Genomic DNA, 13,488 nt, shown 5'->3' with positions numbered 1-13,488 from the left:
TGTAAGAACATCTATTATATCCCTGGGACCTTCTGTCACCCCCCACCCCATTCCTCCCATCCCAACAAATACACTTCTCCAGACAAAAACCAAAACTTAAGACCAAAAAAACTCCATACCAGGTCTCTCATCTATCCCCCATGGATATCATTCTGGTCTCTAACTTTAGAGTAGCTTCAGATCTGAGCATCTTCCTTTAAATATGGTACCAAGATGGAAACATATTCCAGGTATGAACAAACTAGAGGAAGATTTTCATCAACCATCTCTTCCATTCTATATTCTCTTTACCACTTGAAAGACTGAAGATACTGCAAAGAACATGAGCTTTGAAGCCATAGGACCTGAATTTTAATAGTGGTCATCATTAGCTGAAATGTCTGAGCCGATTTTTGTTATCTATTTTTGTTTCATCTGTTCTCCCACAGCCATGTTATGAGAAAGAAATGAGCAGTTTGTAAGTGCTTAATATAGTGGACTTAATGTTAACAGTGTAAGCTAAGAACATATCTCTTGGTAGTCACATCATACTCTTTGTTCTTACTCAACTGTTACTATGTATTGGTCAGGGTTCAGAGAACCCTGACTGCTTAGTTTAGCAGAAAAGAATTTATTTAAATTTTACTGAATTCAGAAATAATTTATACCGTGACCCAGTACACACATGCACACATAAATATATAATCCAAATAATCTTCACAATATTTACCCATCTGACATGTTGTACTCTGCTGTTTTTCTATTCATTTTTTTTTAATGCTAGTTATGACCCACTGAGTTGATTTCATGACTCACTAATGAATCGTGATCCATAGTTACATTTCCAAAGTAATGGAAAACACTACATTGCAGGGTATTAAATGGCCTAGAGAATCACTAGAAGGACAGAGAAAAAAACTCTAACCTGTGTTTCCAGGAACTGGGTGGCCAAGAGAGCTGCCAGCTCCAGAAGCATTCCATCTGTGTGACCCACACCTGCAAAATGATGCCTTTTGAGTCTCACACTAGTGCCCCTGATTGAAAAAGTCCTGGTGTAAAGGGGTTTGGGAAATGCAGAAAAGGAAAGCACACCAAGAAGGCTGCAATAGATGTTAATCAAGCTAACTCTCGCTGCCGAGACTTACTCAAAGGTACTTGGTTTGGACAAACCCAGTGGCCTAAGCAAACCTCTTTATATCTATTTGTCCCTATTAAATTGTATATTTTCTTGGGTGCAGCCTCTTACTGCTACTTCCGTGAGGGAAGGTCACATAACTACAGTTTACTTGACAGAATGAAATTCAGAAGAACAAACCAACTGGAAATTCCCAAGTTACATTTCCTTTCACAAACACACCTCTACCAAGTTAACCTGGGGTCTACAAAAAAGGGAGGTTAAAAAAAAAAAAAAAGGATAAACCTAAAAATAAAAAAAATAAACTGAGGATTCTCTTCTTCCCACCCACACAAAGAATCTTAAGTTTAAAAAGACATCTTTTAGATCACTGAAGAGAAGGGACGAATTAGGAATAATTTTAACTTCTTTTTATTGTCCTTCAGTTCGGTTTATACAGTAATTTGTATCTGTGAAAGAATTCAAATTTATTGAATGAAAGGCATTGCTTATGATATATAAAGCAATTAAAAAATAAGTTACTGAAGGGGTAATATATAGCAAATTAAATAATACAGGTTTTGGGGTAATTGATGTGCATTTAATTTAAAAGAAACTGTGTGAGGTCACCACACAGATTTATATAACAGTTAAATGCAGAAAAACACAAGAAAGTAAGTTTCTATGTGATCCCAACAGAGGTATCCTTTCCTTGATCATAAGAGAACCCTGAGAACCCAAGTATTTTTAGAAGCTAAAACTGTTTACAGAAGTGCAAAACACCAAAACACTTTAAGCAAAGCCTTTATTTTCAAGGAAAAAAGTATATTTTCTCATTTTCTGTTCTTGTCATAAATTTTAATTATTTCCAGTGGAACCAAAACCTCCTGAACCCCTTTCAGTGTCATCTAAAACCTGAAAAGACATAAAGGTAGTAAGCCATGTAGTTAATTTCAGATGCTCTTTCAGTTCTCTCCAGCTCCAAATTTGTAAGACTTTTATTCTTGCTATAGCATTGTTTCAAAAAGGAGATTACAGAAAATTAAATTTTTAAAGTTTCATAAATTAAAATATTGAATAAGTTCCAAAAAAGCTAAGGGAACAGTAGAATTTCACAGACTATTTAAGTGGTTTATTATCCAAAGTAATGCTGTATAATAGCTATGGAAAACAATTTCAAGAAATTCTAAGATTTAAATTTTGCCTAAAATAGGACTAGTCACATATTCTACCTCAGATGGTCCCCAACTTAGGATGGTTTGACTTATGATTTTTTGACTTTATGATGGTGCTAAAGTGATTTGCATTCGGTAAAAACTGTGCCCCAAATATTGAATTCTGACCTTTTCATGGACTAGTGATATACGGTGTGATATTCTCGTGATGCTGGGCAATGGGAGCAGGCTGCAGCCACCAGCCAGCCACGCCATCACAAGGGTGAACCACTGATAACACAACCGTTCTGTACTCATACAACCATGCTATTTTTCACTTTCAGCATGGTAGTCAATAAATTACATGAGATATTCAACACTTCCTTATAAAACAGGCTTTGTGTTAGATGCTTTTGTCCAACTGTAGGTTAATGTAAGCATTCTGAGCATGTTTAAGTTAGGCTAGGCTAAGCTATGATGTTCGGTAGGTTAGACGTAGTAAGTGCATTCTCAACTTAAGATATTTTCAACCTATGATGGATTTATTGGGATGTAATCCCATTGTGAAGTTGAGGAAGATCTGTATTTAGTTACAAATAGCATACTAAATCCTCAAAATTTTATTTTTCCTTCACTGAAGATGTTACATCATGTATTCCCTATTCAGCTTTTAGGATACTTACTTGAACTTCCTCTATTTCTGGGTAAAATATCCGTTCACAAATGAGCTGTGCAATGCGATCACCCTTTTTGACTTCAAAGGAAAAACACAAAACAATTTATTACTGATACGGATGCATTCTCTGTATCCTGCCTTGTACAGTACAATGAGAATTAGAGTAGTATGTGTTACTTAGACATACATAACTTGGAAAACTCATTGCACTTATGTGACTGCATGTATTTGACATACCTTCGAACTTTTCTTTGCCAAAATTAAACAGTACAACACCAACATTTCCTCTATAATCTTCATCTATGACACCAGCTGGAAAAAAGAAAAAAAATATTAGCTTGGTTTATGGTACCGAAAGATTAAGGGTATATGATTACCTCAGAATCATTCCTAAGTAGCTCTGAGAATTTTATCCTTACAACAAATATGTGAATCTTGCTCTGGTACTATGTAAAGCCTCAAAACTAAGAAATTACTAAAATGCAAATAAGAATTAAGAAAGTGGTCCTAATTTTCCAACCTGTCATCCTTACAAATGGTGACCACTACCTACTCTAAATTGGGAGTAGGCACTTAGCATCTCAGACAAGTCATCCTGAATTGCTCTCTCCAATCCTACTGTCTATTTGTGGCACACCTGTCCAAAAGACTAAGAGAAAATTATGATTTGGGTTTTAAAGGCTTCTCCTGGTAGCAACTTCCCACTAACATCCAGATTGAAATATGATTGAGTCATAAATAAAAATGTCAAAAAGCCTAAAGATCTGCAGTAGAATAAGTCAACGTTAAGCAGCAGTCTAGCAAATATCAGAACATTCCATTTTTATAATGAAAATGGAGCTGAATCGTTCAGTTCACATTCTTCTTCTTTTAATTTAAGCTACCAGCCTTTCTCAGAGCATCATCTGTCAGAAGACATTAGCACATAAGCTTAATAATGAGTCCACTTTTACACAGAATCGTGTGTAATTAGTACCTGTTTGAGATTATAAACACAAAGCCAGCAAATCTTTGCAGGAGAGAAACTTGAGCCAGAGAAGTACATTTACCAGACTTGCTAGCATTTATCTTTGGGCCAAGAATCCAAAACATTTCCATAAACACAAGCACAGATAATATAGGTGCACCAGGCCTTCTCATTTCCTTTTCTAATATTGAGAAATAATTCACAATTCAATGGCTCTTAGCATATTCAAAGTTGTGCAAACACGACCACATCAATTTTAGAACATTTTTATTACCGCCAAAAGAAACCCCCTGCCTGTTAGCAGTCACTCTCCTACCCCCTTCATCCCCCTCAGCACCTGTCTCCTTTTATACATGATAATTCTTTCCCCCCAGTTTGTAAAATGCTAGATAGGATTCATGTGAATCTAATTAAACGTAGCTCCATGTCACATCTTACAGCTTCTCATTAACACCTCACTTCTTTAAAAAACAAAACAAAACTCTTATCAAAGAAGAAAAAAGAAAATAAAAAGAATCAGGAATTTAGCTCAATGGGTACTAATGCTGGTTGGTCAGACTCGTAATTATTTGAAGGTCAACTGAAAAAATTTTTTTTTTCTTTTTTAGAACAAGGGTAAGCATCCCCTTTCAATTTTCTCATGTAGGGGGGGAAAAAAAGCAAAATTTAAAAAAGTTCCACCATGGGGAAAAATATTCAGAAAACCAACATTTTAGATTTTTCCAGTGGATTAGAGTAGTTTAAATGAACCCCTGTGGTTTATGCATGAATTACTAGGGGTAAGTGAAGCTGAACTTAAGCACTTCTTAAAAGGTTCCTGATACAACACTTTTAAGAGTTTGAATTAAAGGTAAACATATTTTTAACAGTGAGAAGGGTGAGTATGAAAGTGGCTTTTTAACAGTGAGAAGGGTGAGTATGAAAGTGGCTGAAAGTGGTTCATATCATGTCTAGACTGAAGGACCCAGTATTCTTTTCTGGTTCTACAGCAATAAAACTTTGACCAATTCAAAAAATACTGAAGCCTGGCATCTTTCCCCACTGCCAGTTGATCATTAAATTAGTCCTTGATATTTATTGAAAGAATGGATATAAAAATGAGACCAGCTGTTTTCTATATTTTCTAGATGTAGAAAGTTTCAGCTGCAGGAACAGTTTAGATCAGAGTTAATGAAGGAACCCCTCAGTAGCAGGTCATTCCATGCCTCCCATGCCGGAACAAATGACCACACAAGGCCTTGGCATCTCGATGTGGGAGTGCTGAAGTACAGGCTAGCACTCATTCACCTAGAATGCATTGGATGAAGGCAGTGCGGGCTGACTTCTGAACTCTTGTTTCATTACACAAATAGTACAAATACATATGAAGTAAAGGCCAATAATGTTCCCCAATCCTCCCTCAGGTAGCCAATGTTACAATAATATATTTTACACATTTTCTTCCACCTAAAATATTATTGATATCCTTGGGCAGTAATATATCTAAAAGTCATTCTTTTAGATCCAAGATATGGAAATACAGCACCATTATTTCTATGTAACTATTCTCTTACATAACATCAGATATTCAGGTCGTTTTCACATTTTCCCCATAATAATCAAGGCAGTCCTTTACATACGTTCTTGAGTATTAGTGTTTTTTATTCTCATCAAATAGTTTCAAAAAAGCACTTTCCTGGGTTGAAGGGTGTGTATATTTAAAATTTTAATGGATATCGCTAGATAACTTTGCAAAAAAGGTATAGCAATTCAAATTTCTATCAGTGACACTTAAGAATGCCCATTTCCAAACTCCCTGACAGTACCAGATAGTAGCAATCTTTTAAATTCTGGCCAATGTGGTGAGTAAAAAATGGTATCTCATGGCTTTATTTACATTTCCCTGATGACTAGTGAGGCTTGGCTTTTTTCCTCCTTACGTGCATTGCACCTCGTCCTCTTGTACATTTTATGATCGGTTTTGTTTTTTTCTTATCTGTTTGGGTATTTAACTCTTTCTCATATGACTTGCAAGTATTCATTTGTTTACTTTATGGTATCTTCTACAATACAAAAACACTCCTTTTTGTAAAGGCCTTTGCTATGTATCTGTAAAGTAGTCCTATCACACTTATATTTTTGGGTGTCTTGAATTCTGCAAAGCCAGATTATCTACCTAGATTTTATGCTTGGCACACAGAAGTTTGAGAAGTCCTTAACTAAAAGAAATGAAGTAATTTGAAGTCAATTTAAATGTATAACAAAAAAAAGGCCCTTCTTTTTTTTTAAGTATGAATGCCAATAGTATAAAAAAAATCTAATAGTTCTAAGTTCATTTATTACTTATTACTCAAAGGCAAACTGACCTTCAAGAAAAACACAAGACTTATTCCTTTTCTACGTAAGGGACATAAACATCAGGGATATTTCTCTTCATGAGAAAGCAGAAAGTATTTTGAAGTTATCACTGGAAAAATCATGCATTGGAACTGGCAGCGTGATTAACTGACTTCAGGCAAAAGTTTTACTGTGTCAAGACTTTGGCATGTCATTTGTTGGAAACCCTCTTTAGTGAAAACTATCCCCACCTACCAGATGTGAATTCTGAACGGAATCCTGCATACTCAACTTTTCCCTTTGACCCTTATTTACAGCCTGGGAATTCTAACAACATCCCTCTTCTGAAATAAAAACTGTGGCCAACTATGATAAACTTGTGCCTAAGAGACATTTCTAAGATACTATGCATCCAAGAACACACCACAATGTGATTGTGTGAATAATACCACACCAACCACCAGGCAAACTAACTTTCCACTGCTTTTACATGAAATTTTTTCAAAGGATTGTTTTAAACAGAGCAAAAATTAGTAACAAAGTCGGAAAAAGTTTCCATTTAAAAAAAAAAGGTCTGATAAGTCCCTAAGGGACAGGAAATATCAGATACATTATCATTCAATCTTCCCATCATTCAGGGACAAGCACACTAATTTTCATTGTTACAGGTACGGAAACTGAGGCTCAGAAAAGTTAAGTAGTAACTAGCTTGTTAGTGACAAAGCTGGGGCCCAAATCCTGTTGTTATTCCAAAGTCCATGTTCCTTTCACAACCCTTTGAAATTTATTTAAAAATATATACAATCTTTTACATCCTTAAGTTATAGGCCTAAGTGACCATACTGACCTTGTAAAAGTATATTTGAAAGTCAAGCATAACTGAACCCAGGCAATCCTCAGCCCCCGAGGTCCGTCCGTCTCAGTCAAACTCTGCTCCTCTTCAGTCCCTAAGACCTACTTTTAGGCTCCCGACTTGCCCCACAGCACCATCTAGTGACGCCATGGGGAGACAGCCCAGGGACAGGCCTCAGCCACATGTTAACCCCTGAAGTGCAGGTAACAGTGAGCTAATTGAGGGCAGGGCTCCGCTGGTGGAGGGAAGGGGCAGGGTGATTCACAGTATTTAACTGCAGTGGAAAGAACAAGGGGACTGGAATAATATGGATGGATTCCAGTTTTTAACGTATCAACTTGGGCTCATTTTTTTTAAATAAATTTTTTCATTTATTTATTTTTGGCTGTGCTGGGTCATCGTTGGTGCGTGCAGGCTTTTCTCTAGCTGCAGTGAGCGGGGGTTACTCTTCATTGCGGTGTGCGGGCTTCTCATTGTGGTGGCTTCTCTTGTTGCAGAGCATGGGCCCTAGAGCGCATGGGCTTCAGTAGTTGTGGCATGTGGGCTCAGCAGTTGTGGCTCACGGTCTCTAGAGTACAGGCTCAGTAGTTGTGGCGCACGGGCTTAGTTGCTCTGCGGCATGTGGGATCTTCCCGGACCAGGGCTCGAACCCCTATCCCCTGCATTGGCAGGCGGATTCTTAACCACTGTGCAACCAGGGAAGTCCCAACTTGGGCTCATTTCTGAGCCAGTTTCCTGGTCTGTTAAAAAGTAGCTTTGTAGGGCTTCCCTGGTGGCGCAGTGGTTGAGAGTCCGCCTGCCGATGCAGGGGACACGGGTTCGTGCCCCGGTCCGGGAAGATCGCACATGCCACGGAGCGGCTAGGCCCGTGAGCCATGGCTGCTGAGCCTGCGCGTCCGGAGCCTGTGCTCCGCAAGGGGAGAGGCCACAACAGTGAGAGGCCCGTGTAACGCGCAAAAAAAAAAAAAGTAGCTTTGTAAAAACGGCAAGAGGTGGAGGGAGAATTTAGCATACCCACTTATCCGAGGGCCAGGATGTCTTGTTAGAGAAGCACTCACTACAGTTGCTTAAATAATGATATAAAAGCTTTTCCTTTCCTTATAATAACAAACTTCCTTCTATGAATAGAGTCATTTTTGGACTAAATGCAGATTATCACTAAACCAAGGCAAAATCCTATCTGTCAGATAGTGTCTAGCTTATTAGGAAAATAACATGCATTTCACATAATGGTCATTAAAAAATTAGACATACTCAAATAGCATTTAAAACTATATCATAGTTGTAACTTCAGAGATAGAAATTTCTAAAAGGAAAGACACAACAAAAATCATTTTCTTTTCTTGATAAAAATAAAATTTGTCATTTGATTACTGCCTCTTAAGCAAAGACAAAGTAAACACTTGCAAATATTTACAGAATAAAAATGTAAATATATTACCTCCTACATCTATGAAGTGTTTTGCAGCCAAGCCAGAACGTGGAGCTACAAAACAAAAAAGGAGAAATTGACTGTCTTAAGAGGGAAGGGCAATACTTAATATAACTGACACAATTTAAGCATGTCAATCTCACCTCCTATAACATCCGTATCTTAATCTTAACCTTAGCAGATGGCTCTGAATTAAAAATGTATTTATCACATTGTATTACCAAAGTAGAAAAGAACAGTTTAGAAAATGTTGACAAGGTTTAATTCAAAACCAAGTTAAACCACTCCAGCATGTCTTTAGGCAACTGAGGATCTATGGTGGTGAAGCTGTGGACTGCTGGAATGAACTGGGAGGTGAACAAGTGGGGAAAACTGTAGACAACACTGTCCAGACGTCTGGTCACAAAGGGAGGATGGTAGCTGGCAGACACATGGGGCAGAGGAAGAGGACTTTTATTTTAAGGTAGGAAATCAGAGCATGTTGCAGTATGGGAACAGACATACATGGGAACATGCAGGATGGGAACATCGTACTGGGAAGAAGGCAGAGAGAGAGAGAGGCATAAACGCAACCACAGAGTAGCAGAGCTTAGCCTAGAACTTGGAACTCCTACTCATAATTCAGATGCCAAAAGACATGTTTGTATGAAACAAATGAACCAGAGTAAGAAGCTAAGTTTATACCTTATTCTTGCTGACTTGAGCATCAGGCCTACCATTAATTACCCTAACTGCTAGTATTTGATTCCAGAATAACCTGTATCAGGCACTTTCTCAATAAATGCTACACCTTCCTGCCTTCACTGTTGTTTCACTCCATCTCCTAACTGCCCCCCCCCCCAAAATACACTAAAAATGCAGTCAGTGCTGGCAAAAAGAGATGAAGAGAGCGCTCATCTCATTTTTCTTTTAAAGGCTGAAGTATTAGCAGTTCTCTGACTTGTCGCTAACAAGACTCCCCCAGGGATCACAGTTCCATTTGCTCCTTTATGTTTACTCTGAAGTTAGTCAGCAAGTAATTATGCTCTTGAAAAGAAGTTTTAAACTCTTTCTATAGTGACAACTGACTCGGGGCAGAAAAGTCAAACCTGTTGACTTGACCTGCATTTTGTCCTCTCTCCTCCCACTGTGAGGCATTTCCCTCTAGTGCACTGAAGTGCATCCCTTACCTAGGACACCCCATGAGAGGATACCCAAAGGGGGAAAGGCTAAGGGGCCTGATGTTTTCAGGGGTTAGAAACTTTACCCTCATAAGATGCCAAGTGCCATTATCCTGAACCTGCCTCTTTCTTCTTATAAAACAAATACCACCTTCACAAAGAAATCTGACTTCATATGCAATCTGATCCTTGAAGGGGGAGTTGGTGTAAGACTGGAAAAAGCACCAGTTAAAAATCACCTATACTTTCAGTTTTTCTCACAGTGAGTAGTTGTGAAAACAACCTCCTGGGCCAATGTGAGTGTCCTAAAAGCTTAAGTAAGGAATTGAAAGAAAAAAAAAAAAAAAAGCAAAGCGATAGAGGCAAAAGTAGATACGTAAAGGAAAGTTTTCAAATGACTGCAGTTGCCATCACAGGTGGCACGTCTTTATTTTAGGACACAGGCCGAGCAATATCCCTTCCCTCATTTATACCCCAAATGAAACTAAGATGAAAGAACATATCACAAAGGAAGAGCCTGACAAAGAGTTACCTGTGTTTCAAATCACTTACCTACTCTCCCATAGCACCCAGAAGGAAGAGCTATCTGAATGTCTGTTTTCACAAGGGCTTTCTCCATAGGTGGTACTGTGTAATCATAGGCACTAGGAAAATAATGAAAGATAACTGGTATTTAGATATAGTAATTCTCTGTGCATTTTTTGGTGAAAGAGGTGACATGTAAATGTATTCTCCCCTGAACAAAATTTTGTTGGCAAATTGAGGTAATTATTTAGCAGGAGGGGGCTGAAAGGCAGACTTTAAAAGGTATATGCTTCACTAACATGGTATGAAAAGAGGAAAATAAAGAACCAAGAAAGAAGGGTAGATAATAGCAAATAATAGCTAACATTTATTAAGCCCTTACTGTGTGCCAGGCACAGTTCTAATTGCTTTGTATAACTCATTTTATTCTCACAACAATCCTCTAATCGTTAGGGAAAACATGTAGAAGGAAAGGAGAAAATAGATGGCCAACATAAATGGTGGGGGGGGGGGGCCGTTGGTTCAGCTGTGTTGCATCTGTACTGGTCTTGGTAGTTTACCAAGCTTACCAAGCGGTGGCCATGAACTTCACTGGCTGAGGGAGAGAGCTGACCACTGTGAACAGGCCCTGGAGATGGACACTACTGAGGAACTGATTCTCTAAGGTCCACCCACCAAATACTGCTACTTTGTTATTACTGTAGCCCTCTCCTTGATAGAAATTTAAGAGATTTTACAATAAGCAGAACTGGAAGTTACTTTTGAGCCCTTAATTAAGATTGGTAAAGTGGTGCTATATTTTTACTTCTTTCATTGGAATTTCCTCTCTTGAAATAGTTAAAACTCTAATTTATCGAAGAGATATTTCCATGTCTATTTCAGTATACAGAAAGTCACCTGTGTTAGAAGGATGCTTACAAAGTATCTTAAATCGAAGTCTCTCCTAAGACTCACAACAGCGTCCAGATATGATGTAGTCAATGTATATCACTCTACTTTTATTCATGAAAATAAAGGACTACAGCTTTCAGCCACAACAGTCTATACCTCACTTTTCTTTTTCCTTCTTTTCTCCCACTATCATCACATACTCCTTTCTTCCCTTCTGTGGTACTTATGACTTAGACCAGTGGTTCTCACATTAGAATTATCTGGGATGCTTTAAAATAAATCCTAAGGCTTGGGATTTAGTCATGTAATCAACACCCCCTCCTCCCCAATATCACTTTTGACCTACCTTAATGGTTCAAAGAACTGGGGACAGTAGTCAAGTGGAAAAAAAAAAGCACTGAATTCAGGGTCAAAAATTCTATTATATTCAAGCCCTTGGGCAATTAATTCATCTCTTCACAAACTCCCACATCTGTAAAAAGTACCACTCATCTACTTCAGGATTGTTGTTGAGTATTAAATACAATAGCACATGTGCCAGTTTTTAGTACAGGTAAAAAGTGCTGTACAAGAGAGAAGATGGTAGTATTACCAACATCCCTGCTTTTCATATTTGGACCCTTTTGGAAATTTCCAGTCCTTGGAGTGAACCTAAATATGGACATATAGAGAAATGTTACTAACCCTTAAAGGTAGAAGCAACTTTCATTAATCTTTCTTAGCTACCTTATTACCTAAGAACCTAGGCTCCTACCGTGGCTTTTCTTTCTACTGAGCACAGCATCATTCTCAGGCCACTCCTTGAAGGCCAAAGTGGGCCTTCTTCATCTCTACTCTCCACTTTGAAAGGGTGCAATAAATGTTGCAAAATAAATAACACCTGGGCGGACATTCACTGGTATTTACCACTCCACACTCTGCCCAAATCCGTATTTAATTTATGCTAAAGAGGAAAGCTAAAACTTTCAACATTAAAAAAAGGCAGAAACCCTATATAATGCAAAAAGCGTTTGTTTCTGTACTTTTAAGCGGCTGTTTCAAGTTTTGGCAGCAGCGGGCTGGAATGTAAGCTAAGCTGAGAGCGCTATACTTCGGAAACTGGGACTTCTCCGCGAGAGGTAAGGATGACGGGACAGAAGGCGGCCCTCTCAGCCTCTTCGCCCGGGCCGGCCTTCCTCGGGGACGCGGGCGGACAGGGTGCCCACTCACCTGTATAGGTCATAGCCCGCGGCGCGCTCGGACCCCTTGGTCGGAGCGGTGGCGTGCTCCGAAAGCCGGACAAAGCGGAGCCGCATGCCGCCCTTCTCCGCAGGCCGGGCCCGTTTGCTGGGGGAGATGACTTGTGCCTCTTGAGAGCAGGGCATGGCAGGGCAGAACGTGAGCACAAAGGATCAGGCGGAACAAGAGACAGCAGGATGAGCGCAGCGCACCAGTTCTAAACTTCCCGCCGAAAACTCCCCGCCCCGCCCCCCTTACCCCTCCGGACGAGCCCACGGTTCTGGCTGAGAGGGGAGATGGGTCTCAAATTTGGGGCTGGAAATCCTCCTCGGAAAAGATCTGGGAACAGAAAGTACTGAGCCTTTTCAAGCTTTCCAAACTCAGTGCATGGATCCAAAGTTAGTGGCAGCTTCTCTGGCCTTGCCCTCACCCCAAAATAGAAAACCACTTCCCTTCCCCATGAGGGGACGCGAATGAACTCGCTCCCGCGCAGCTGGGGCTGCGGTCCCTCCCACTCCCCCCCAACGCCCAAAGCCCTAGGGCTTCCTCGGGCCCTGCCTGTTGGCCCGCCCCATCTGCGGCCAGGGGACGGGCGCGGGGTCAGTCGGCCGGCACCCAGCCTCCCCACGCCGTGTCCTTCCAGGCTGGGCCCCGACATTACTGGCGCTGCGGCAACCTCGGCTCAGACTGCGGGCGCTGGTTAGCGGCCGGAGCGCCGGGAGCTACACGTCCCCCCCGCGGGGTGGGATCGAGGGACGAACCTGGCCAGGAGGGCCCTGCGGCCTCCGTTCTCGGTCTTGCCTGGCGCGCGCCGTTAAACACGGAGCGGAGCAAAGACGGAAGGAAATGGTAGCCGAGCACTGGGCGAGGGCAGAGGTAAGTCATTTGCCCGGGTTTGGGCGCAGGTTGGTGCCGCTACTGCAGGCGCGCGCCAAGTCTGCACCGAAAGACGCGTCCCAGTCAAATGACCTCGGAAGCAGTAACCGCCGCCGTTTGACAAGGGGCGCACGGAGGCGGCGCATCAACAGCCCTCGGGCGGGCGTAGGCCCGGGTCCTCCCGGAAAGCTGTGCACTCGGCGTCCTGAATCTTGCTGCTGCCTGCGGCTGCCTCTGCCTCCCTCTGTCGACTCTCACCTTTCATCTGGCGCTGGTTTTCCGAGGTCCGGGCCCAGCGCTCTGTCGATTTACCTGGGGCGGTGCAGC

General features: G+C 40.8%; 1 protein-coding gene across 1 annotated transcript; it reads right to left on the bottom strand.

Annotated features, from left to right (window-relative positions):
- Positions 1 to 1,884: 1,884 nt before the first annotated feature.
- DUT (deoxyuridine triphosphatase) lies at positions 1,885 to 13,232 on the bottom strand. The gene is made up of 8 exons (XM_082841297.1): positions 13,047 to 13,232; positions 12,544 to 12,624; positions 12,277 to 12,415; positions 10,204 to 10,295; positions 8,501 to 8,545; positions 3,161 to 3,235; positions 2,931 to 3,001; positions 1,885 to 2,008 (listed from the first exon to the last, which is right to left on the bottom strand). Exons 1-8 carry the CDS (start codon positions 13,168 to 13,170, stop codon positions 1,952 to 1,954), a joined length of 684 nt encoding a protein of 227 aa, XP_082697423.1. The 5' UTR covers positions 13,171 to 13,232; the 3' UTR covers positions 1,885 to 1,951.
- Between the last annotated feature and the right edge of the window lie 256 nt (positions 13,233 to 13,488).

The sequence above is a fragment of the Leucopleurus acutus genome (genome assembly GCF_964270905.1).
Source record: "Leucopleurus acutus genome assembly, chromosome: 1".
Taxonomy (NCBI): Eukaryota; Metazoa; Chordata; class Mammalia; order Artiodactyla; family Delphinidae; genus Leucopleurus; species Leucopleurus acutus.
The sequence above is the reverse complement of the archived record's forward strand: the minus strand, read 5'-3'. Positions and strand labels throughout refer to the sequence as shown.